Source organism: Medicago sativa, chromosome 4, assembly GCF_051527215.1.
Source record: "Medicago sativa cultivar Bolivia chromosome 4, Bolivia_mono, whole genome shotgun sequence".
NCBI lineage: Eukaryota > Viridiplantae > Streptophyta > Magnoliopsida > Fabales > Fabaceae > Medicago > Medicago sativa.
In genome coordinates, this window is record NC_140752.1 from 87,915,811 (window position 1) to 87,939,663 (window position 23,853).

At 29.9% G+C, this 23,853-nt stretch overlaps 2 protein-coding genes across 6 annotated transcripts; both read right to left on the bottom strand.

Annotated features, from left to right (window-relative positions):
- Positions 1-3,765: 3,765 nt before the first annotated feature.
- LOC146933325 (uncharacterized) lies at positions 3,766-7,055 on the bottom strand. The gene is made up of 4 exons (XM_085708389.1): positions 6,943-7,055; positions 6,050-6,126; positions 5,311-5,381; positions 3,766-4,035 (listed from the first exon to the last, which is right to left on the bottom strand). Exons 1-4 carry the CDS (start codon positions 6,943-6,945, stop codon positions 3,821-3,823), a joined length of 366 nt encoding a protein of 121 aa, XP_085564515.1. The 5' UTR covers positions 6,946-7,055; the 3' UTR covers positions 3,766-3,820.
- A 2,028-nt stretch (positions 7,056-9,083) lies between these two features.
- Positions 9,084-20,868, bottom strand: LOC146933326 (uncharacterized). 5 transcript variants are annotated; one of them, XR_015007424.1, is made up of 5 exons: positions 19,630-20,868; positions 17,990-18,088; positions 12,791-12,891; positions 10,038-10,333; positions 9,084-9,531 (listed from the first exon to the last, which is right to left on the bottom strand). XR_015007424.1 is itself a non-coding variant. In XM_085705120.1 (4 exons), exons 1-4 carry the CDS (start codon positions 13,073-13,075, stop codon positions 9,251-9,253), a joined length of 705 nt encoding a protein of 234 aa, XP_085561246.1. In that variant the 5' UTR covers positions 13,076-13,304; the 3' UTR covers positions 9,084-9,250. The 5 variants fall into 5 exon arrangements, 1 of the variants encoding a protein (XP_085561246.1); XR_015007425.1 differs by lacking the exon at positions 10,038-10,333; XM_085705120.1 differs by lacking the exons at positions 17,990-18,088; positions 19,630-20,868 and adding an exon at positions 13,049-13,304.
- Positions 20,869-23,853: the final 2,985 nt, after the last annotated feature.

The following is a 23,853-nucleotide window of genomic DNA, read 5'->3' on the forward strand; positions in this document are numbered from 1 at the left end:
CCCATTGAAATTGTTTTGCAACAGAGAGCTTAGATTCTAAGTCCAACTCAATACCTTTGACCACCTCTTCTTTGACAACAAGAGTAGCAGTGGCGGATCTTCTCAAGAGTCCATGGTAGCCATGGCTCCCCCCAAGTTCAGTATTAATACCATATTAGGCATAAACCGTAAGACGTTTCGCAGGGTAGAATTAAGCCTAGCGAACCATTGCACCACATAAGATTTTAATATATGAAACAAACTATATATATATATATATATATATATATATATATATATATATATATATATATATATATATATTACAAATATCTGGCTCCCCCTACATTTTTAGTCAAGATCTGCCACTGAAGTAGATTCTTATCCAAATAAACATAGTTTGTTAGGGTACTATTTAAAAGTCACAAACATATAATTTGTTATATATAGTTTCTTATACATATAATTTTAATCAAAATTCAAATTTCATAAAAAAATATAAGAATTTATATTATATTTTTTATATTGTTGATATCATTGAAAAATATAAGTATAGTTTGTTACAATACGAAAGTGCAAAATATCTATTATCTATACCTATATTTTTTTTTGTCCTTCTCTACCTATAATTTTAATCAAAGTCAAAACAATTTTAATCAAAATTTTATAAAAAATATTGTTCGTAATTTATACGAATTAGCACGGTAAAAAGAGCAGACAGACTGGCACGGAGTGTCCGTCTGAACGCTAGTAATATATAGATGCAGTAAATTTTTTAGGGGGTAAATGTAATAAGGGTCATAACTAACTATAATTCTCTAAAAAAAAACTAATGTATGATTCTAAAAAATTTATTTAATGCATGAAGAATTTGGAAGAAGGTCTAAAATTCATGCATGAAGTTAGTTGATGGTATTTTTAGTGATTGATATGTTTGTAGTTGATTGATGGTATTTTGATGATCGATATGCATGACTCCTTTTTTGACAAATGATATTCATGACTTAGGAGTCATTTTATTTAGTTTAATTAAATTTAAAAATATTTATTATTTGTGCTTCAATCCTTTATTTTTAATTAAAATTTGTAACACTTAAATTTCTAAGTCAAAAATAATATTCTTAACTTTATATTAAGTTCAAAATTAATTATCAATCAAGAGTATCCAAGTTCGATCTCTAGTTAGCATAGTATTTCATAAGTTTGCGAGTTATACCCAATGATACCTCATGTTTCCATTATGAAGACAACTACATTACCCATCAACAAAAGGTGGATAACTCTATACGATTCATTTATTTTTCACTATAAATAGTGGAAGGTAAATCAACACAATTTAAAAAATAACAGGGATTTGAACCCCTGACCAGAGGAATTCACGCGCTACTCTTTAACACTAGAATGCTACAAATTGATTAAAAATGGTTAGCGTTGATACTATATAATGAATATTTTGAGTTTTATATGTATAAAAAATACTATGGGCACCCAAAAATTATGAGTCTCGATGGTCTAACCCATCCTCGACGAACAATGAACCGGCCCTATGTTAACACATAGTAGAGTTATCCATATTTTATTGATGAGAAAATAAAAATTTATTTCCTATTTAAAATGTCGAAGGATTGAAGCTGTCGTCGACATTGATTTTAATGCTCCCAAGTGGAGGGGGTACCAACATTAACTACACTAGTGAAACATTTTGATAATAGTATTACTTCCGTCCTAAATACAAATCCATTGTCAAATCACACGAATTACTCAAGCTTGTTGTATTTCGAAGACATGTACTCCCTCCGTCTCTAACTATAAGCAAATTTGATTTTTTTAGTTCATTCAATTGATAATGTATGTGATTCATATTATGGACCACATACATCATTAATTGAATGAACAAAAAAATCAAATTTGCTTATAATTAGGGACGGATGGAGTACTACTCTCTGTTACTAATTATAAATAAAATTAACTTTTTCGGTTCGTTCAATTAATAGTGTATGTGATCCATATTATGAACTACATCATACTCCCTCCGTCTCTAAATTATAGTCGTTTAAGGTTTGTGCACGGTTATTAAGGAAATGATTAGTTGGGTTGATTTTGATAGTAAAATTAGTGTCATTTACTAAAACACCCTTATTAATTGTAGTTAGTGAAGTAGTTAAGTTAGATGAAATTCAATAAATATGGGTATATTAATGGAAAAAATAAATAAATGCTGCATTGGTATTCTAAAGTGACAATTATTTTGAGAAAAAGAAAAAATGGTAAAGTGACAATTATTGTGAGACGGAGGGAGTACATCATTAATTTAATGAACCTAAAAATTAAAATTTGCTTATAATTAAAAATGGATGGAGTAGTTAATAACACTCCTCGAGATGAGCAAGGATTATTTATGAAAATAAATGGAAGACGCCACTTAGAGAGAGAAATACACAAAAAATAAATGATGTGGGTCCTACCATTAAGTGGTTTCTACCATCATTAATTATTTGTTTATTTTTAAAACTTTATGTGTCTTTATATCTCTAAATGGAAAAAATGGAGAAGAACATAAATATGATCTTGACTCCCTCGAGATGGGGTTAAGATCCTCTCCATTTTGCAAAATAAATGGAGTTTGCAATTTAGAGAGACATACACACAAAAAATAGATCGTGGGTCCTACCATTAAGTGAGTCCCACCATCATTAATTATATTTTACTTTTTTCAAAATTTTATGTGTCTTTATTATCTCTCTAAATGGAAGGAATGGAGAAAGAGATAAATGAAGAAGATCTACATGAGTCAATATTATCTCCATTTTGGATCTCGTCCATTTCTTCCATTTGGAGAGATAAATACACAACAAAATTTGAAAATAATTAATGATGATGAAATTCACTTGTTGGTAGAACCTATAATCTATATTTTGTGTGTATCTCTTTATAAATAATAATGTCCATTTATTTTTATAAATGGAGAGGATCCTAACTCTCTCTCGACATATAGAAAAGTTAAGAGCCAACATAAATTGATCTAGTTGGTAAGCCTGCTTAACCCATAAAAACCTAAGCTCAAGTGATAATTACGATGTAATGATCTTGTTGGTGAGTACTCTCTCTTGTCAATTATAAGCAAATTTTGATTTTTTTAGATTCATTCAATAAATAATGTAAATGATCTATATTATAGACCACATACATCATTAATTGAATGAACCTAAAAAGTTAAAATTTGCTTATAATTAACAACGGATGAATAATATGTTATTACATCAGTTAACTCGCTAGTCGCTAAGTTTGAGATTTTCTTTGGCTCTTTTGAATCTCCAAGACACGACTACTAGTCGTCGACTAGCTTTAACATTATACTATACAATAAAAAAAAAAAACTTTGGCTCTTTTTGACGTTTATGTTTTTATTTTATTTTTATACTATACATTCTTATGTTCTTTTTAATTTTTATCGACCAATGAAAAAATATAATTACTTTTTATTGCTCTAAAGTCAAAAAATTGTTCCACATTACCAAAGTGTTCAACTCCTATTCTAAACAGTAACACTAAATATTGTAGGAAACTATTTTTTTTTACATCCACAAACTATTCAATACCATGAAAGAGATACAAATAGAGAGAGTGATGTAATAAAAAGAAAGAGATGGCATGAGATGCTTATCTTTTTTTAAAGGAAGAAAATGAAAAGAAATAGAGAAAATGAGATGTTGAATTGATGTTTGAGAATTATGGATGTCTAAATATAAAGGTCGAATGTTATATAAACAATTAGAAGAAAGAAAGTTGCACTAAGGTAACCCAAATCCAATTAATACGGGAGACATATGACAGTAGGTGTTCAAGTCCCTTGAGTGGTACGATAGTGAAGTACCATACAAAAACCACCACCATAGACAAGACTTACAAAGAGCATAATAAATAATATTACGAGCAAACGATAAATTGCTTTGAAGACTTTGTAAACACAGTCAATAATAAAGTCAGTGTATGGATATTTTCCTTCAGATGAAAAACTGCATGCTGCTTCAGAACATACATATGCACTAATTGCACCTACAAAGAGATAAATAAGCAAATGGTGAAAGTAAAATCTTCTTGCAGCATAATAAAAAGAGACTTCCACATATGTAGCTTAACTAATGTACATAATCAAAATGGAAAATCACATTACAAGTCACACGAAAATTAGCGTTCAATAAATGAGAAATCTTGATATATAAGTGTTGAATTATATCCAAACTTAGAATGAAAATAATTGAAACAAAAAGCACCGAACAAAGTTCAAGAGCACTAATAGAAACAAAAAAAGTGAATAACTATAAATATATAGTCTCTTGGGTATACATAAAGAGTTTGTACAGAGTATAGTGCCATACCATGGATATTGCAAGATAAAGAACGGGATTCAACGTTTCAAAAACAATGAATTGATAGTTGGATTAAGGATAAGTTTTAATTATTTGCATAGTGAATAACCAACTTACTGCAACAAAATAAGATTAACCTTTAACAGGCCGGCATATGGTGTAAAATATATAAGCTAGGGCAATCAAATCTTATTAGCTTGCTCGAGCTTTTGATGTGTGTACAGTGCTCAATTCTTTAAACTAAAATTTGAGAAAACAAAAAGGTAGGTTAAATTAAAAAAACAACCACTTCAAAGTTCATCCAGCCAATAAATCAAAGAGACACTCTCAAAAAAATTAAAATAATTGAATTGACTTTCCAAAAACTCAAGTAATTTGTTATAGTCATCCTATCAAACTAGCTGATTGTTCAAAAAAAATTGTAAAGCTTTTCCAGTACTAGGAACTATTCATATTAAATAACTGGATATAACCTTAATCTCATGGAGGGTTGGAGATAGGGGTGTGCAAATGGTTTATCCAAACTGAACCAAATTAGATTTATGGATACAATTTGGATCAAAAAACTTGGAGAGCTCAACCGGTTTGAGTTAAAGATTAAGGACTTTGAGGTCAAGAGTTCAAACCAAAAAAAGAGAAAGTAATGCATTTATTTATTAAATACTCCCTCCGTTTCAAAATGAGTGTCGTTTTAGGTGTTTACACACATATTAAGAAATGCAATGATTAAGAGAAAGAGAATGGTTATTTTACCAAATTATCCTTATTAACTATTGGTTAGTTTTAAAAGTAATGCTTTGGAAGTAGTGAACAGAGTATTAATTGGAGGGTACAATTGAAAAGAAAAAGTTATTATTGCATTGGAAACTGAAAGCGACACTCATTTTGAAACAAATTTTTTTGGCTAAAGCGACACTCATTTTGAAACGGAGGGAGTAATTTGCAAGCACTCAACACTTACCATCCTTAGATACTTTATTTGCCTCTGCCAAGGTTCTGAAAAACATTTTAGATGCTTTATTTGCCAAGGTTCTGAAAAACATTAAAACCATTATATTAAAACGATAGAAGATGCATCACATAAGAATGGAAAGGACTCACACAAACATTGAAAAGAAAACAAATAAAACATGCCCCCCTTTTCAAAGGGTGCCCTTGTTTCAAACTTTACTAAATTTATTCCGAGAACAACTTTATGGGAATATAAAGAGTAAAGTTGTATTTCTAGCATTTTAAAGATAAAGTTTTGTTAATATTTGTATATTCCTTGGAACCATTATCAAAGAGAGGTTAATGAGTAGCTACACTTGAATCTATTATTATCTTCATGGAAAAAAAATCACCCTTTTCTTTGGGGATGTTTTTCTTTCTTAGACATCTTTTGTACTAAAGAATAAAATTTATAACAAACAAGGCATATTTTTTTTATCATTTTATTTTTAGAAATATACAAAGTATCTTGAAACAAACCCGCTATAATGGATTAAGGTTCCATGTGTGCTTACTTGAAGAAAAAGAAAAATTCAAAAGCCCCACATCAGAATAAAACAACGGTGTTTGAGGAAAGCTAAGGAAATTGCGCCATAAAATATTTTTTTTAGTAAAAGCGCCATAAAATAATTGTTAACAAAAGTGAATCCAATTCCAAAATAAAAATAAAAATTCCAACTGTGATGAATAATTCGGTCATAACAACTCACAGAAACCGTCCAAGTCCGAGCCGATATCTAGCAATGAGAGCTGCAAGCAACCCTAGTAAAATAGCTGCTAATGGACCCTGCATGAATGAGGTGATTCAATTTAGACACTGGTAGATTCAATAAAGTACTCATCAATCAATAACCAAAAAAATAAAACAAGTACTCTCTTTGTACTTGTTAATGTACACCAATCTAAAAAAATTAAACCTAAATCAACAAGTATGTACTTTTTATTTAGATCTAAAAACATTAGATTAACATTAAGATGCAAATTAACAAGAGTTGTTATAATAATAAACGGTTGCTCTTTAGACCTTTATATTATTCAAAAGTCCATCTAATTTATCGAGTCTTAAAATACGATGCACCAAATTTTTTGGGAGTTACAATCCTTGCTTATTAATCGGGTTGCAACCATGATGTACTTACTTCAAAGCTGTTAAACAATTTGAAGGACATATAAAGAGCAATTGCCAAAATGTTAACCCTAAAATGGATTTGTAACAGCCGCATCCCTAGAAAGGATTTATAGTAACCGTAAAGTCCACAAACTTAATCTTCATCCTCTAGAACTAAAATCCTCTGCTGTGATTTTTCTTCTTGACGACTATGGTGTTTTATTTATACTCCCAAACGCTGCCACAACAACCGCGTATAGAGACGGCCATAATAATTTTTAAACCAAAGCAACCAAATATAAATTCCACTAGCACATCCATGGCTAGACAAATAAAATAATAAAATATATTTTTGTCGAAAAAAAAACAATAAAATGTATTGAAAACAATATCACAAAATCGCAAATACAGCAAGATTAATAGAAAAATAAAACAAGATCCAAGAGAGAAACAATGGAAGAAATAAAATAAGAAAACCTTTGCAAACTGGTTTACCATAGTGTGGATGCGACAATTGCAGCCGACTCAGAGCAAAATCAAGAAACTAAAAAAAGTAGTTATTTCACAGCTCTATATATAGGACAAGCAAATAGCCATACCTAATTTAATCGAATTTTGCTCTTCACCCAACACAAAACACTCGCGCCCTGCAGGCATTCCAAAAATACCCCTGCGCTAGTTAACTAACGCAAGTGTAAAAAATACGTGACTTAGTTTTTACACATGCGTGACTTAAGTCACGCTGCGTGAGTTAACTCACGCTGAAATTAACACTTGCGTGAATTAACTCACGCAAGCTTTGTTTTTGCATTTTCACATGCGTGACTTAGTTTTGTTTGTGCGTGAGTTAACTGAGTTAAAGTGAAACAGAACAGAGTCAACAGTGACAGCTTCATAGCAATCAAATTCATTCTAAGCCTTTTCGAGACTCCTCAACAGTAACACTCACCAACTTGTCACCTACCACTTCACTATGCTATGCTTTTTTACACATACATAAATTCTCTTCTTCTTTTTTTCCCATTCTGAATTCAATTTTACAACATAAATAACTCACTCAACTACCTCACCAATTTCATTAACTATCTCACCAATTTCATTATTTTTGTTCAACCAATTGTCTCTATCTACATAATTTTAGTAGTAGTAAAAGGAACAAAATCAGTGTCTTAACATAACACATGCCTGCCCCTCACTTGATAATAGAACTGTTCATTGAAACATTTTGAAAATGCAAAAACAAAACTTGCGTGAGTTAACTCACGCACGTGTTAATTTCAGCGTGAGTTAACTCACGCAGCGTGACTTAAGTCACGTAAGTGTAAAAAAACGGTTTTTACACGTGCGTTACTTAAGTCACGCTGCGTTAGTTAAGTAACGCATAATTTTACACTTGCGTTAGTTAACTAATGCAAGGGCATTTTTGGGATGGCTGCAGGGCGCGAGCGAAAAGTGCAGGGGAAAAACAGAATTCAATTTAATCTCTCCTTTTTTTCATAGCCCAATTTAAAAAAAAAATTTTGGCCCAATTTATTATCTTACTAAAAAACTATTCTTATTTTTTTTCCCCCACCCCCCAAAAAAATTATTCAAATTAATCTTAACATTTTTATAAAAATACATATATTAGTCAACAACTCATTTCAAAAAAAGGAGAGCCGACCCTAATTTTTTAGTGAGAGAAACTTTGTCTCCTCTCTAAGTTTTCTTCCTCTTTCACTCATCGAGGAGGGGTGATTTTAGGTCAATTTTTGACCTAGAATCATCCCTCTGCATCTTTTTTCCCCCTTTCTTTCAATCTAAATAAGTGATTTCCACATACATCAAGTTTTTCTTTCGTGATTTCGTCGTCTTAGTGCGACATTGTGTTGTTTGTCGTCTTGTGCGGCGTTGTTTGATTTCGCATCTTTTGTTGTGCGGTGTTCGTTTGGTTCGTATTGAAAGATCAGCTTCAGACAATCACAAATTCAATCAATGATTTGGGCGTCAACGTTGCAGATCCAGCAGCATGAGTATTCTGGTGATTTCGATTTTATCATATTACTTGTAGACATTTTGCCGTTGTATGCTATTAACTTGGGTGCTGTGAGTTTGTTCGCAGATTCACCCTTTACGTTTTTAACGATATTGATCAAGTTATTGTCTCTGATGTATTCTATCAATTTGAATAAATGAATATCATTTGTTTCTGTCAAAAAAAAACTCGTTTCAAAAAAATTTGTCAAAAAAACAAAACTCGTTACAAAAAAAGAACACTGACTTCTATTTTATTTTTTTTGACCAGAAGAATAGTGGCTTATTTATCCCAATTTTAAAATATCAAAACTAGTTTTGTATTACTTTTTTGTTGGGATCAAGTTGGGCGGCCCAAAAAATTGCCGTGGACCAAAATACTAAAAATTGTCATGGATCAAAATACTACATTAATTTTTTTTTTTTAAGAAGCGAATTTATTCAAAACGCAAAGAATCATAATGAGCACAAGAAACGTTAGGCCAAGAGTCTTAAATATTGTTTGTAGGTTGGGTAACTCAAACTTATTTGAGATTAACGATAAAAAGTTGGAGGTCATGTGTTCAAATCCGAACAAAGAAATTTTTTTTAGTACTTGCTAACATTCGTTATAAAATAAAATATTTACGTTATCACTTATATAGGTAATATGTCTCTCCAAAAATCTTGTCGAATTAATGAAACGGAAAGTATTTTTGACTAGAAACAATTACCACCAAATTAAAGAAAGAAAACGGCACTAAAGTAATCAAACTCCAATTATCACGAAGCCCCCCAATTCCCTAGAGTATTACACACGTGACTTCCCTCCTCCGTTGCTGGATAGAATAATGAATATAAAAAGGCGAGAGAATAATAGAAGAAAACGAAAAATCTTGGCACAAATGAGAGAGAATCCAGTAAAAAATTTGAATGGTCCTCCTGCTTGGAAGGTTTTGACAGCACAGTCAAGATAGCCGGTGTATGGATATTTTCCTTCAGCATCAGGTTGCATCTTGTTAATCCGAGTCATCACATATTCAAATGGAAAACTGCAAGCTGCTGCAAAGAATACAGCTACACTAAATGCACCTGAACAAGAGATTATGTAGCAAACAGTGAGAATACAATCTTTTTTGCAGTAATCCATATGGAATATCACATTTCCAATCAGAAGAAAACTAGTGATCAATAAATGAGAAATCTTGATATATAAGTGTTGAATTATATAAACTTTTGAAATATCCAGAATCACAACTTGGTACACAAATAGAACAAACAAAAAACAACAAAGTACAAGAGCACTAATAGAAACAAAAGCATACAAAAAAAGGTGAATAACTATAAATATGCAGTCTCTTGGGTATACATTAAGAGTTCATATTAAATAACTGGATATAACCTTAATCTTCATGGAGGGTTAGATAGTTCAATTGATTTGAACTAAGGTTAAAAAGTTGGAGGTAACATAACAATTAACATTTGTCATTAAAAAAAAAAAACTTAATATTCATGTATCATTACTTGTATTGTCATTTCAAGCCAAAAAAAGAGAAATAATGCATTTATTAAATAATTTGCAAGCACTCAACACTTACCAACAATACAATATATTTCTTCTATGCCAACGGTATCCTTAAAGAATTCAAAACTTCCACTATAAGATGCAAACAATGCCACGACTCTTACTATAGCAACGACAACATGTTGCCAAAGTGACAGACCCCCTTCATCCTCAACATCATCCTTAAATACTTTATTTGCCAAGGTTCCGAAAAACATTTTTGATACTTTTGCCAAGGTTTTGAAAAACATTATAATCATTAATACAGCAAGGAAGGCATATTGCCAAAGTGACCCAACATGATCCTGAAATACTTTATTTTCCATGGTTCTGAAAAAAGAAATTAAAACCATTAAGTTAAAACGATAAAAGATGCATCTGATAGAAGCTCTAAGCTTCATCAATGGAGGTTGTTACAGAAACGGTTAGAGGAGAGAGAGAGAGAGAAAGATAAAGGAGAGAGAAAGAGGGAAAGTGAAATCAGAAAGTATTATTCATTATTATCTGAATAGTTCAATACAAGTATGAGAAATGTTATCTTGTGCCCTCAAGACTTAGAAGCCAAAGATAAAAATATTTTGTTGGAAATTGTGCATTCAATATTCTTGAAATTTGATTTTTTATTTTTTCAAGACAAAATTTATTATTTAATTCCATTATTAGATTCTTAACATGTGCCCTGAGGGCACAAGTTAACACTACCCTACAAGTAATTTATTACTTTTTACTTTTTCCAATTTTTTTTGAGTCTATATCTCTCCAAATGCAGAAATGGAGATGATACAAAATGGAGAAGATCTTGACTCTATATGGATTAGAATCCTCTCCATTTGATAAAATAAATGGAAGTACACAATTTGGAGAGAGATAGACAAATAAAATAGATAGTGAATCCTACCACTAAGTGGGTCCCACAATCATTAATTATTTTTTACTTTTTCCAATTTTTTTTGAGTCTATATCTCTCCAAATGCAGAAATGGAGATGATACAAAATGGAGAAGATCTTGACTCTATGGATTAGAATCCTCTCCATTTGATAAAATAAATGGAAGTACACAATTTGGAGAGAGATAGACAAATAAAATAGATAGTGAATCCTACCACTAAGTGGGTCCCACAATCATTAATTATTTTTTACTTTTTCCAATTTTTTTTGAGTCTATATCTCTCCAAATGCAGAAATGGAGATGATACAAAATGGAGAAGATCTTGACTCTATATGGATTAGAATCCTCTCCATTTGATAAAATAAATGGAAGTACACAATTTGGAGAGAGATAGACAAATAAAATAGATAGTGAATCCTACCACTAAGTGGGTCCCACAATCATTAATTATTTTTTACTTTTTCCAATTTTTTTTTGAGTCTATATCTCTCCAAATGCAGAAATGGAGATGATACAAAATGGAGAAGATCTTGACTCTATATGGATTAGAATCCTCTCCATTTGATAAAATAAATGGAAGTACACAATTTGGAGAGAGATAGACAAATAAAATAGATAGTGAATCCTACCACTAAGTGGGTCCCACAATCATTAATTATTTTTTACTTTTTCCAATTTTTTTGAGTCTATATCTCTCCAAATGCAGAAATGGAGATGATACAAAATGGAGAAGATCTTGACTCTATATGGATTAGAATCCTCTCCATTTGATAAAATAAATGGAAGTACACAATTTGGAGAGAGATAGACAAATAAAATAGATAGTGAATCCTACCACTAAGTGGGTCCCACAATCATTAATTATTTTTTACTTTTTCCAATTTTTTTTGAGTCTATATCTCTCCAAATGCATAAATGGAGATGATACAAAATGGAGAAGATCTTGACTCATTAGTATATATAGAGTACAATGATGTACTTAAGTGACTAATCTTAATAGGCTTAGGCTGAAGTAACTATACTTAAGTCTAATGCACTAATACACTAATAGCATCACATAAAGAAATGCAAAGGACTCAATAACATTGAAAAGAAAACAAATAAAACATGCCACCTTTTCAAAGTGTGCTTTTGTTTCAAATTTTACTAAATTTATCACGCGAATAACTTTATGGAATATAAACAGGAAAATTTTATTTCTAGCATGTAAAAGAAAAATGTTTTGTTAATATTTATATAGAGCAATGTTATATCTCTAGAAAAATAACATCAAGAATTATTTAAGAATAAAGAGCAGTCAATCACAATGCACTATTTGCCACAATTCAAGGATGTGTGGCTGAAAAATAGGAAGTGAACAAATAAATCATGCAATTAAAACTTGCCAACTGTGTCTTGAAAAATTCTTGATGCTATTTTTCTAGAGAAATAGCATTTTCCATTTATATATTCCTTAGAACCATTATTATTAAATAGATGTTAATGAGTAGTTAGTTAGTTACTCATGAATTTATTCAAATCTTTATGAAAGAACAAAATTCACCACTATATGCAGTAAAAACAAACTATCACGAGGGTTTCACGAATTGATTGCCATCGTTGGATTCTTTTAGTAGAAATCATTGGTTGGATTTAAAGACATCAATATGCAACAGTTACAAATTTAAAACAATATAAATAGTCGGGATACTTTACCGAAGCAATTTTTCGCGAGAAGCAGCGTTACTCAATTCAGAATAAAACAACCGTAGTGTTTAAAGAAGTTAGGCCATAAAATATTTTTTTACAAAAGTGAATCCAATTCCAAATAAAATAAAAAATCCAACTGTGATGTGAATCCAATTCCAAATAAAATAAAAAATCCAACTGTGATGAATAATTCGATTGTAACAACTCACCGAAACCATCCAAGTCCAGCGGTAACAGATGAATGCAACAACTCATATCTACCAGGGATGAGAACTACAAGCAACCCGAGTAACGCCGATAGTAATAGAGCCTGCATGAAGTGATTCAATTTAAACACCGGTAGATTCAATAGCACTCAATTTAAACACCGGTAGATTCAATAGCACAAAAAAGCTAATCCTATTGACAAAGCAAATTCAGGAAGATTAAGAAAGCAAGATATATCATTGAAGAAAATAAAAACCTACCTTATCAAAGGTAGCAACAGTTGGCATGATATCTCTCAAGTAAATTATCTTCTAAATCCCAAAACAAAACACTCGGTGTCGACAAAGGTGAACCTTAGCAAAGTGTGAGTGCGACAATTGCAGCAAAAACACGAGACTAAAAAAAGTAGTTATTTACCGCTCTATATATAGGACAAGCAAATAGCCTAGCCTAATTTCTTTGTAGCCCAATTTAATTTTTTTTCAGCCTAATTTATTATCTTACAAAAAAACAATATTCAAAGTAATCTTTATTTTTTTCAAGAAACTAAGAGAAACAATATTCAAATTAATCTTAACGTTTTTTTAAAGAAAATTAATCTTAACGTTTAGATGGGTACAGTTACACTAATGCGTATAAATTATAAACGATAGTTTTTATAAAATTTTGATTAAAATTAATTTGATTTTTATTAAGGAAAATTAATTTGATTTTTATTAAAATTGTAGGTATAAATAATAGATATTTTGTACTTTCATATTATAACAAACTATATTTATCTTTGTACCACAAAAAAAAGCTATATTTATCTTTTTTTTACCGATACCAACAATATAATAAATATAATATCTTTAAAAAAATATAATCTATACTATATACTAGCAAAAAGACATGCGCTCATGTGCCCGTCTTTCCGCTCTTTTTATTGCATTAATGTTTAAAAATTACGAACGTTGTTTTTTTATAAAATTTTGATTTTGATTAAAACTAAAAATATAAATGTTTGTTGCTTTTTTATTAATGACATCAACAACAATCTTTATTATAGAAAAAGTTGTTTAAGGATATAATTGAGATAATGAAAAAGTAAGAATAAATATACTCATCAAATTTGTTATACTTTTTTATTATACTAGCATGGAAACCCGTGCCAAGCACGGGCTAGAATTCCTTCAAACTTAAGAGATAATATTGCGATGTAGCAAAAGTCAATTAAAGTTCAACATTAGATGAAAGAGTACAGGTTGAACATCAAAAGAGTGAAAAACTCATACTTAAGCCTTAAATTTTTGGATGAAACTGTAGTATCATTTTCACCGTGTGGTTGCCCTTTCTCCGATGAGCTGATCCAAATTATTGTTGGCTCCTCCAGAAAGTCCAACTGTGGTATGATATCATGGTTCAACGTTGTAGGGGAGCGGGAGTGTTCTAGGTGGTGAGTCACGAACACGGAGAGTCTGACACTTAATGGAGAGATGTTAATGTGTTAAGTGTAAGTTAAAATTTCACATTGTATGCAAGAGTAGATGTGACCAACAAATAAATAATATGCTCCATGCTGTAATACCTTGAGACATTGGATGAAGGTGTGATGTTAAGCTCACTCGTGTGATTGCTCTTAACCTAATGTGATCATACAACTCAATTTTAACTCTCACAGAAGTTCCAACGTTGTGATATTTTTATTTGTTAGTTTTTGAATGTCGTTTTGTTTAATTTTTTATCTTAAATGTCAAAAAATTATTCAACCTTTGTTATATCTGATTCATTCACTTTTGATCTTTGGTAAGATCTGACAATAGTAAAATGTAGATGTGTTTTGTTGAGATAAAAAATACATACATGTTTATTAGAAATTTTAAATTGTTGTGGCATTTTTTTAATGAGTCTAATATTTTGGTAAGATAATTACAGATTAATTCTTATCTCCTTCAATAAATGTATAATATTACCAATAACTCATTATATACTTTATTATCTTAGAGAAAAACAATCACTCCTTACTTGTTTCTCTTTTCATTTCTCTCATGTTCAAATTCCTTTTTCGTCTTCTTTATTTTTCTAATATACTTTCTCCTTTCTCATGAAAGAAAGGAAAAAAAACATTTCCCTATAAAACCACTACCAACCCATATTTTTTAACATGTTATGCCTCTGATCTTATTTGGCTCTCTCACCAGATCAGAAATACGGACTGTCTCACACATAATAGAGATATGTTTATGTGTCATGTGTGAGTTAAACTTCTACCTTGGAAGCAAAAGTATATATTGAGAAACATGAATGTGAGATGACCAATACCAATATACATAATGTCTTTCAGGTTTTATGTGAAGATGTGGTGTCAATCTCATTTTTGGGGTTTCTATTAGTCAAATGTGATGATCAATCCATTATAAGCTCGCTCAAAACTCCAAACACTATGATGAACTATTTTTTTTAGTTTTTTGATGTCATTGGTTTAATTTTATTATATTAAATATAAGTTTTTAGATGTTCACTCTCATGAAAGAAAAAAATATCCAATCTCTACTATTTTAAATACCTTCACTTTTGGTCTTTGGTGGGATCTAGTAATAGAAAAATGTAGACGTGTTATGTTAAGTTAACAAATCACATACTTATCTCCCTAAAAAAAAAAATCACATGTTTATCAGACATTTAAAATTGATGTAATATTTTTTAATTGATTATATCTTTTTTGGGTGAAATAATTACTAATAAATCTTCAACTATATCATAAAATTACCAGTAACCCGCTATATTCCTAACACGTCAATGAATAAAACACACTACTTTTTTCCTTTATCATTTCTATTATCTTTAAATATATTTTTTATATTCTTTCTTTTTCTAATTTCCTTTCTCTTTTTTATGAAAGATGATCATAAACCTACGTCCATCAAAACACTATCAACCCATATTTTTTACCATGTTGTGCCTCTGGTTGACCTTATTTGGCTATGTCACCAGACCTCATGCGCAAGAGTCTCACACTTATGGGAGATATGTTAAAGTGCCAATTGTGACTTAAAATTCCACAATATATGCAAGTACGTAGATCTTTAAAAACATATAAGTGAGATGACCAATATACATAATATTTTAAGGTTTTGGGCGATGATGTGGTGTCAATCTCAGTTTTGTGCTTTGTGATGATCTACCTCATTGTAGGTGGCCATGAAACTCTAAACATTTTGATGAATTATTTTGTTAGTTTTTTCAACGTTGTTTGTATAATTTTTATATTAAATTGAAGTTTTTTGATGTTGTTCGCTTGCATGCAATATTTCATAATATCAATCTCTATTATTTTAACTTCCTTCAGTTTTGGTCTTCGTTGGGATTTCACGATAGAAAAACGTTGATGTGTTATGTTGAGTTGTCAAAATACATGTTTATTGAACATTTTTAAATGTTGTGGCGTATTTTTAATTGAGTTTAATTTTTTGGTAAATTGATTACCCAAACATCTCAAACTCCTTCAATAGACCGATAAAATTACTATAAAATCACTCTATTTGTTATAACCTCATGGACAAAACACACAATTCTTATTTTTATTTTTTTACCACTATCACATCTCTTAATCTCAAATTTATTTTTCATGATCTTCTTTCTTTTTCTAATTTTTTTATCTCTATTCTCATGAAAGATAGGAACATAAACCCCAATCCATTAAATTACATCAATCCACCTTTTTGACCATGTTGTGCCTCAATTTGACCTTATTTGACTATGTAGTATGTCACATAATTAAGGACACAAAGTCTCACATTGGGGAGAGAGAGAGAGAGAGAGAGAGAGAGAGAGAGAGAGAGAGAGAGAGAGAGAGAGAGAGAGAGAGAGAGAGAGAGAGAGAGAGAGAGAGAGAGAGAGAGAGAGAGAGAGATGTTAATGTGTTTGATATGAGTTAAAATTTTACAATAGATGGAAGAGTAGATGATGAATAACATATAAGTGAAATGACTCATATACATTTATCTAAAGATTTTGGATAAAAATGTGGTGCCAATCTCATTTGTGTGATTTCTTTTGGTGTGATGTTGAATATAGTTCAATGTAAGCTTCATAGGAAGTCCCAGCATTACAATGATTTGTTTTTGTTAATTTTTAGGTGTCATTTGTGTTAATTTTATTATCTTACATTTTAAACTTTTGATGTCATTCACTTTGATGGAATTATTTTTTGGTGAAAGCAATATTTAACATTCCTTCACTTTTGGTCTTTGGATGATCTAAAAAAGGAAATATATAGATGTGTTATGATGAGTTGACAAAATACACATTTATTAGACATTTTAAATTTATGTGACATTTTTTAATGATTCTAATATTAGGTAGAAAAATTACCTAATAATTTATAACTTCATCAACAAACTCATAAATTATCAAAAACTCGTTATTTTCCCTTACCATTTCTCTCATGTTTAAATTTCGTTTTCATCTTCTTTCTTTTTCTATTTTACTTACGCTCTTCTCATGAAAGAAATGGGTAAAAACGCCCCTCTATAAAAGTGCCACCAACCCATCTTTTTTACAGGTTGTGTCTCCAATCTTATTTGGATATTTCGTCAAATCATAGACACCAAGATTCTCACCCTTAGAGAGAAGAAGTTAATGTGACATGTGTGAGTTAACCTTTTACATTTGATGCAAGAGTAAATATTGAGAAACACATAAATGAGATGTCCAATATACCTAATGTCTTAAGGTTTTGAATGAAGATGTGGTGTTAATCTCATTTGTGGGGTTTCTCTTAGACAAATGTAATGATCCAACTCATTGTAGGCTTCCTCATAACTCTGAACTTTATGATGTATTGATTGCAGAGATATTCATTATCATTTCTCTCATGTTCATTTTTTTTTTATCATCTTTCATTTCCTAATTTACTTTCTCTTTTCTCATGAAAGAAATGAGCATAAACCTTCATCCATTAAATCACACTAAGTGGTGCTAATGTGTCATATGTGAGTTAAAGTTTCACATTGAATGCATCAGTAGATGAGGAGAAACATATAAATGAGATGATCCATATATCTAATGTCTTAAGGATTTTGACGAAGATGCAGTGTTAATTTGAAACACCCCTACTAGAAAATTTCTTAGTATATCTAGCAAGAGTGTTAAACTTAGCATCGGGTACATTAAAATTACAATAAATAAAAACTCTCTGAACAAATCATAGAATTTCTCACCTGTTAACTCAGAAATAGTGCCACTGACATGTACTTTATATGGTCCAGCTACTTTTGTTTCTTCATCAAGAACCTTCCATTGTATAATAACTCGTATATCTGAAATAAATAAAAGGGACTGGGGTGAGACAAAATGTCTCAGTGAGTTCCATCTATCCTAGGTTGTAGGCAATCTCGGTAAACCTAGGATCGCCATCTGTTTCTAACCTCAACCCATTTTGAGTTTATACAATTTCATTATGCATAACTGAGCGATCAGGGGATAACTAAAATCGCTGCCTGAAATACTATTTTGATCATATAATAAATATAGTCATACTCATAACTTTAATCATAAACATAACAATAATCATAAACATATATCCAATCTATTGTATTCTGATATAACTTATACTTTGACATACTTATTTGAGTATGTCTCTGATTCTTTTCTGATAACAACTAGTTTCGGCTAACTAAGCCGGATTTCCATAACTAAAATTCCTCATTTCCAACGATTAGTAGAATGCCCATAAAATATTGCTTCGTAGCTAATTCATTCCAAACATAATTTTCATATCGATACACTTCTCTAAAGAACAAAGCTACTGAAATTTAACACATTCCCGTATACTTTATCATCTCATCTCATGATGTGAATTTACTATCAACAAAGTATATAAATTATTTTCTCATTTATACAACTCAATATAAATTATCTCATCAATATAAAATATTTTCTCATTTGTACCATTCAATATAAACTATTTCATCATTTATCTCTTTTCATTATTTGTACATAAACCACATTATCTCTTCGTTGTGGCGAACGGAAATATACCACATTATCTCTTCGTTGTGGCGAACGGAAATATACCACATTATCTCTTCGTTGTGGCGAACGGGGAAATATACCACATTATCTCTTCGTTGTAGCAAACGGAGTTTTTCTCAATATTCTCATTTTTTTCTTCTTTTCTTTCTCTTTCTTTTTTCTATGAGCATGTTACTCATTTCAATTTTTCTCCTCGTTCCATTTTTCTGTGATTTTCTATAATTCAATGTGAGCATATTACTCATAGGGTGCATTTCAAATTTTCTTTCAAATCATTTCATATGCAATTAGGACATCAATAACTTTCTAGGTTTAACTTACCTAGCATTTATTCATCAGACCACTTCAAGAATTCAGTAAACCACATCAATCACAGTTAGTTTCGGTACAACAAATTTAATTTACTTTCTAGCACATACTAATATCAACCATTAACATACCAATAAATTAATAACTTTAATTCTCTAACAATCAAAACATCAAACATATAATATGCATATGACTGCACTATTTCCTCAGCTATAAAGACTCATGTGTGAGTTCTTTAAATTCATTATTAATTTGCCCAACATCTTAATTCATCAATTTCAATCTCTAATTCAAATGTTCATACTCATCATCAAAATACCCCAAACCTAATTCAGAAATAATCATTCTACTATCTCATTTTTATTATGTTTCAAATGTACCAATCATATGGCATGATAGTCATGCTTGCACAGTCGGCCAATAATCATAAAAATGGTCTAATTATTCATATTATCTCAATAATCTAACATAATCATAATTGATCCCCAAAGGTGGGTTCTAAACTAAAGGAACTCACCTTGGCATTAGTCCCGAAATTGCAAGCAGCTTATCCACAATTTGCAGCTTTTGCTAGCTCCAAATCTCCATAATCCATTTTCCAAAATAGCTTATGTCTTGGCTTATAGGTCTTGCTCTTTCCAAAACAACTCAACTCATTTGTGACATACTCTTACTTCATCAACCAGCATACACGAAAATTTTAATTTCAGTCCTTGCACCAGAACTACGTCGTTTGGCTATTTAAGCACTTACAAACAGCTTAATTAGCAGCTTATGGCTTCTATCAAATTAATTTCGACCCATCCTTTAACAAAGATGTTCCAACATATATACTCAGCCCCATGAACCACTTATACAACCGGTTAATCCACAACTTAGTCATTTAAGGCAAAATTCCCAAAATAGCTTACTGACAGCTTATGACCTCTAGACAATTCAATTTCAACTCAAATTTTCCAGAATCAAAGAAAATATGTATACACAGCTCCTACACCAGTCATAAAGAAATTCTAACATATTTAACTCAATGATCAATTATGGAAGCTTTTGGAACAACTTATGGCTTTTAACTTCTAACTTTTCATTCCAAACAGCAGCAACAACAAAATTTATACTACTAACAGCCCAAAAACAGAGTCATCACAGCATCCCAAAGGCAGTAAAAACTTTTACTTCTAATCAATCAACATAACTTGAATTTCTTCTCAAAATAATCACTTTTACCTCAATTTAAGCTATTAATCACTTATACTTACATTCAGCCCCTGCCTCAATCTTCTTACCAAGCCAAACCCTAGCTTCAATGTTCTTGTTTCTTGCCCAAGCTTGCCTCTAATGCTCAAAACACAACACAAAATCATTTTTCTACAACATGAAATGTCATTTCTAGCTTGATTTTGCTACAAAAGTGAAATAGGTAATGGTGGGAGTGAAAGAATGAAACACGTGAGGGAGGAGGAAGAGAAGAGGGAGGTGCTGATTTTTTTGTGAGAGAAGAGTGTAGAAGAATGAAGAAAGTGAGGGATTTTTCATTTAAATAATCTTAGGTGGAAATATTACCAAAATGCCCTTCAAGTGAAAAAGACATAATTATCCTCCGTTAATTCGTAACCATTTAATTTCTCATGTCCGTTGGAATAGTAATACGAGAAACTTACCGAATATCGTCGATTTCTCAATAAGTAATTAATCCTTTGAAAATTATTTCCGTTATGACATGTAACTGATACGACAATTTATTACAAATTCAGCGGGATATTACATAATTAATGTGGTTGTTCTTAACCTAATGTGATTATACAACTTAGTTCATGTTGGCTCTTTTCTTGGATTCAATTTATGTCCCTAAATTTTTATCAGATTAGGTTTACGTCTCCTAGTTTTTTTTTTTGTTTTTTCTCCATAAATTTTTATCTTAAGAAAACATATTGGAAAAGATCCTTAAAATATCAATTATTTTCTATTTTTAATTTAAAAAATGTCTAGAATACTATTTAAAATGAAAGACATAAGATTTTGTTGATCATCATAGGTTAAAAGTTATATATTTAATGTATTTAATTAAGAAAAAATATATCCTATTAAACAAATGCTTTGTATTGGCAAATTTTAATAATTAGTTGTTAGATTAATTTTTCTTTCTTTCTCAAAAAAAAAAATTAATTTTTTTCTTCTTCATCTGAGTTTGTACCAAGAACCTCTAACATCATCTGAAAAACACAATGAAAGAAAACCAATAAATACATTCAATTAGACAATTGATATTTCATTAAATGCTAAGATGATTTTGCATCTTTCGTAGAAAAATAAAATGATACTCTTCATAGCATTATAATTAAATCAACTATATAATCTGACATATTTTTAGGATCCTTTTTTTTTATCAAAACAAATTGACCAGAAATAATTTGAATTAATTCAATTTTAGAAGCAATTCAAAGGTCCTTGCAATGACATACACTCATACTCTCACCCGATGTTTATTTCTATTTTTCAGGTATAAGTAATTTTCAAAGTATCATCAGAGGCCGGATCACAGTAGAGTCTAGTTTAGGGTCTCATTATTCGTTGTATTTTTAAAGGTGTCTTTTATGTAAATGTAAATATTTTGTAAATCTTTCTTCTAAATAAAGTTATTCAAAGTCATTTATATGAAATTTTAAGTTGAAATCTTAAAGTAAAACTCCATTTGAGTTGAAAAAATTTTAAATTCTTAATACTCAAATTGGAATGTTACACATACTCATTATGTTATATCATATACTCGTACTCAATGGTCCTTTAAGATTTTGCATGTTAGAAAGTTATATTTGTTGTACCTATATATATATATATATATATTTGACTTACTTGTTAACAAATACGTGTATGATTGAAACCTATAATGATTTAGTTACTCTAATTGGTAGAAAGTTAAGGCAAAGAGTACATGACCACATGACCCCATTTGATTGGTTGAGAAATCAAACAATGACGATAATTTGATGGTTGCCTTTGAAACATGATTAATAAGTGATAAAAAATTCAATTAGTTTTTCATTGAAAAAAAAAATGAAGCTATTTTTTATTTGTTTACAATAGTGAAATTTGCATATACCAATTATTTTTTTAAGAAAAACAATTAAAAAACTTTATATTTTGGTGCGTCTCACACGGATTCAATCCAAATGTGATTGTTACCATTTTTGGTAAAAAAAAATAATTTAGCGGAGTAAACTTCGTAATATTATACAAACAATAATCAACTCATAAATATTTTTTTCTTAACAATTTTTTTTGGTAATGAATGGGTATTTCTTTTTAGGAAATGGATCCTTAATCGGCGGTAAAAGGGTTAACATCGTTTTATTTATTATCTTAGTGAAATTAAAAATAAAAGAAGATTTACATAGGATCTTTAGTGCACTCTTGTTGAGATTAAAATACTAAGTAAAATGTACCAAAAAACAAATATTACTAAGCAAAAGGATTTGTCCAATGTAATTGTTCTTATTTGGATATTTTTATAAGCTTTATTTTAAATAAAAAATTTCATTAAGCTTTATTTTTTTTCGAGAGAATTAAGCTTTATTTTAACGGTTATTTTTCATTCAAACTCATTCATGAATTTTCATTGTCATTTAATCCTTCATTTAATTTAATTATACATTTTATTTGATGTTATAAAATTTCTGTTTCAAGCAAGAGAAGTAAAACACGTTGTTTGATTAATTTTTTTCTAACGTTAATGGTTGATTCATATTTAGAAACAATGGAAATGGAACATGTGTATGGTACCATTGCAAATTTTTTAAAGGTAATAAGATCGTATGTAAGATGGATCGACTATATATAGGGAAAAGGCTAGCAGATTATTGAACATTAAACATATGATTAAAAACGCAAATCATCCATTTATCATGTTGAAGGAATTGAACAAATTATTTTTTAGAGGAAAAAGAAATTGAAGGTAAATGATGATCACCATTAAGGAATTGAAGGTAAATGTTATTAATTATCTTTGACCATGCATATTATGTAATCAACTAAAATCAATGCATATAATTTTCATTCAAAACAAAATTCTTGCAGGGATAATGTATGATTAAAAGGACACTTCTCAACCAAAATTCTTGCTTGTTCAATTTTTTAACAAAATATGGCCTAATAAGTTTGATTGGAAAATTTGCCTACCTTGATTTATTTTTCCAAAAATTAAAACAAATATTTGGAAAATTATTTTATTAAATTTTTCGTAGGAAAATTAATACGTAAAAATGATTTTCTATTTACTTAGGATATTATTTTCATAGATTAAAAAAATCATGAAGAAAATACAACGATTAAGTTATAATTGAGTAATAAAATAGAGTTGAAACTGTATAATAAAATCATAATCAGTTTTTTTAGTACAATTTAAATCAATAATTATTCGCCTATTTTGATTTATTTTTGTTGTGCATGCCTTTTGTTTATTATAGAGATTCGAAGTAGATATTTTTTTTTATTTTGTTTAAGATTATTAATTGAATTGTTAGCATGTATAGAAATGATTGACAAAAAATTATAAAATTTTCACCATAAAAAAGGACAATTGTTTTGGCATGTGAAAATCTTCTCTTTCTTGATTTGATTATGAATGTTCATAAAAATTACTAAATTAATATGAGTAAGTAAAATAACTTTGAATGTTCGTAAAAATTACTAAATTAATATGAGTAAGTAATAATAACAAAAAAGAAGTAACGTGTTTATTGTAGGA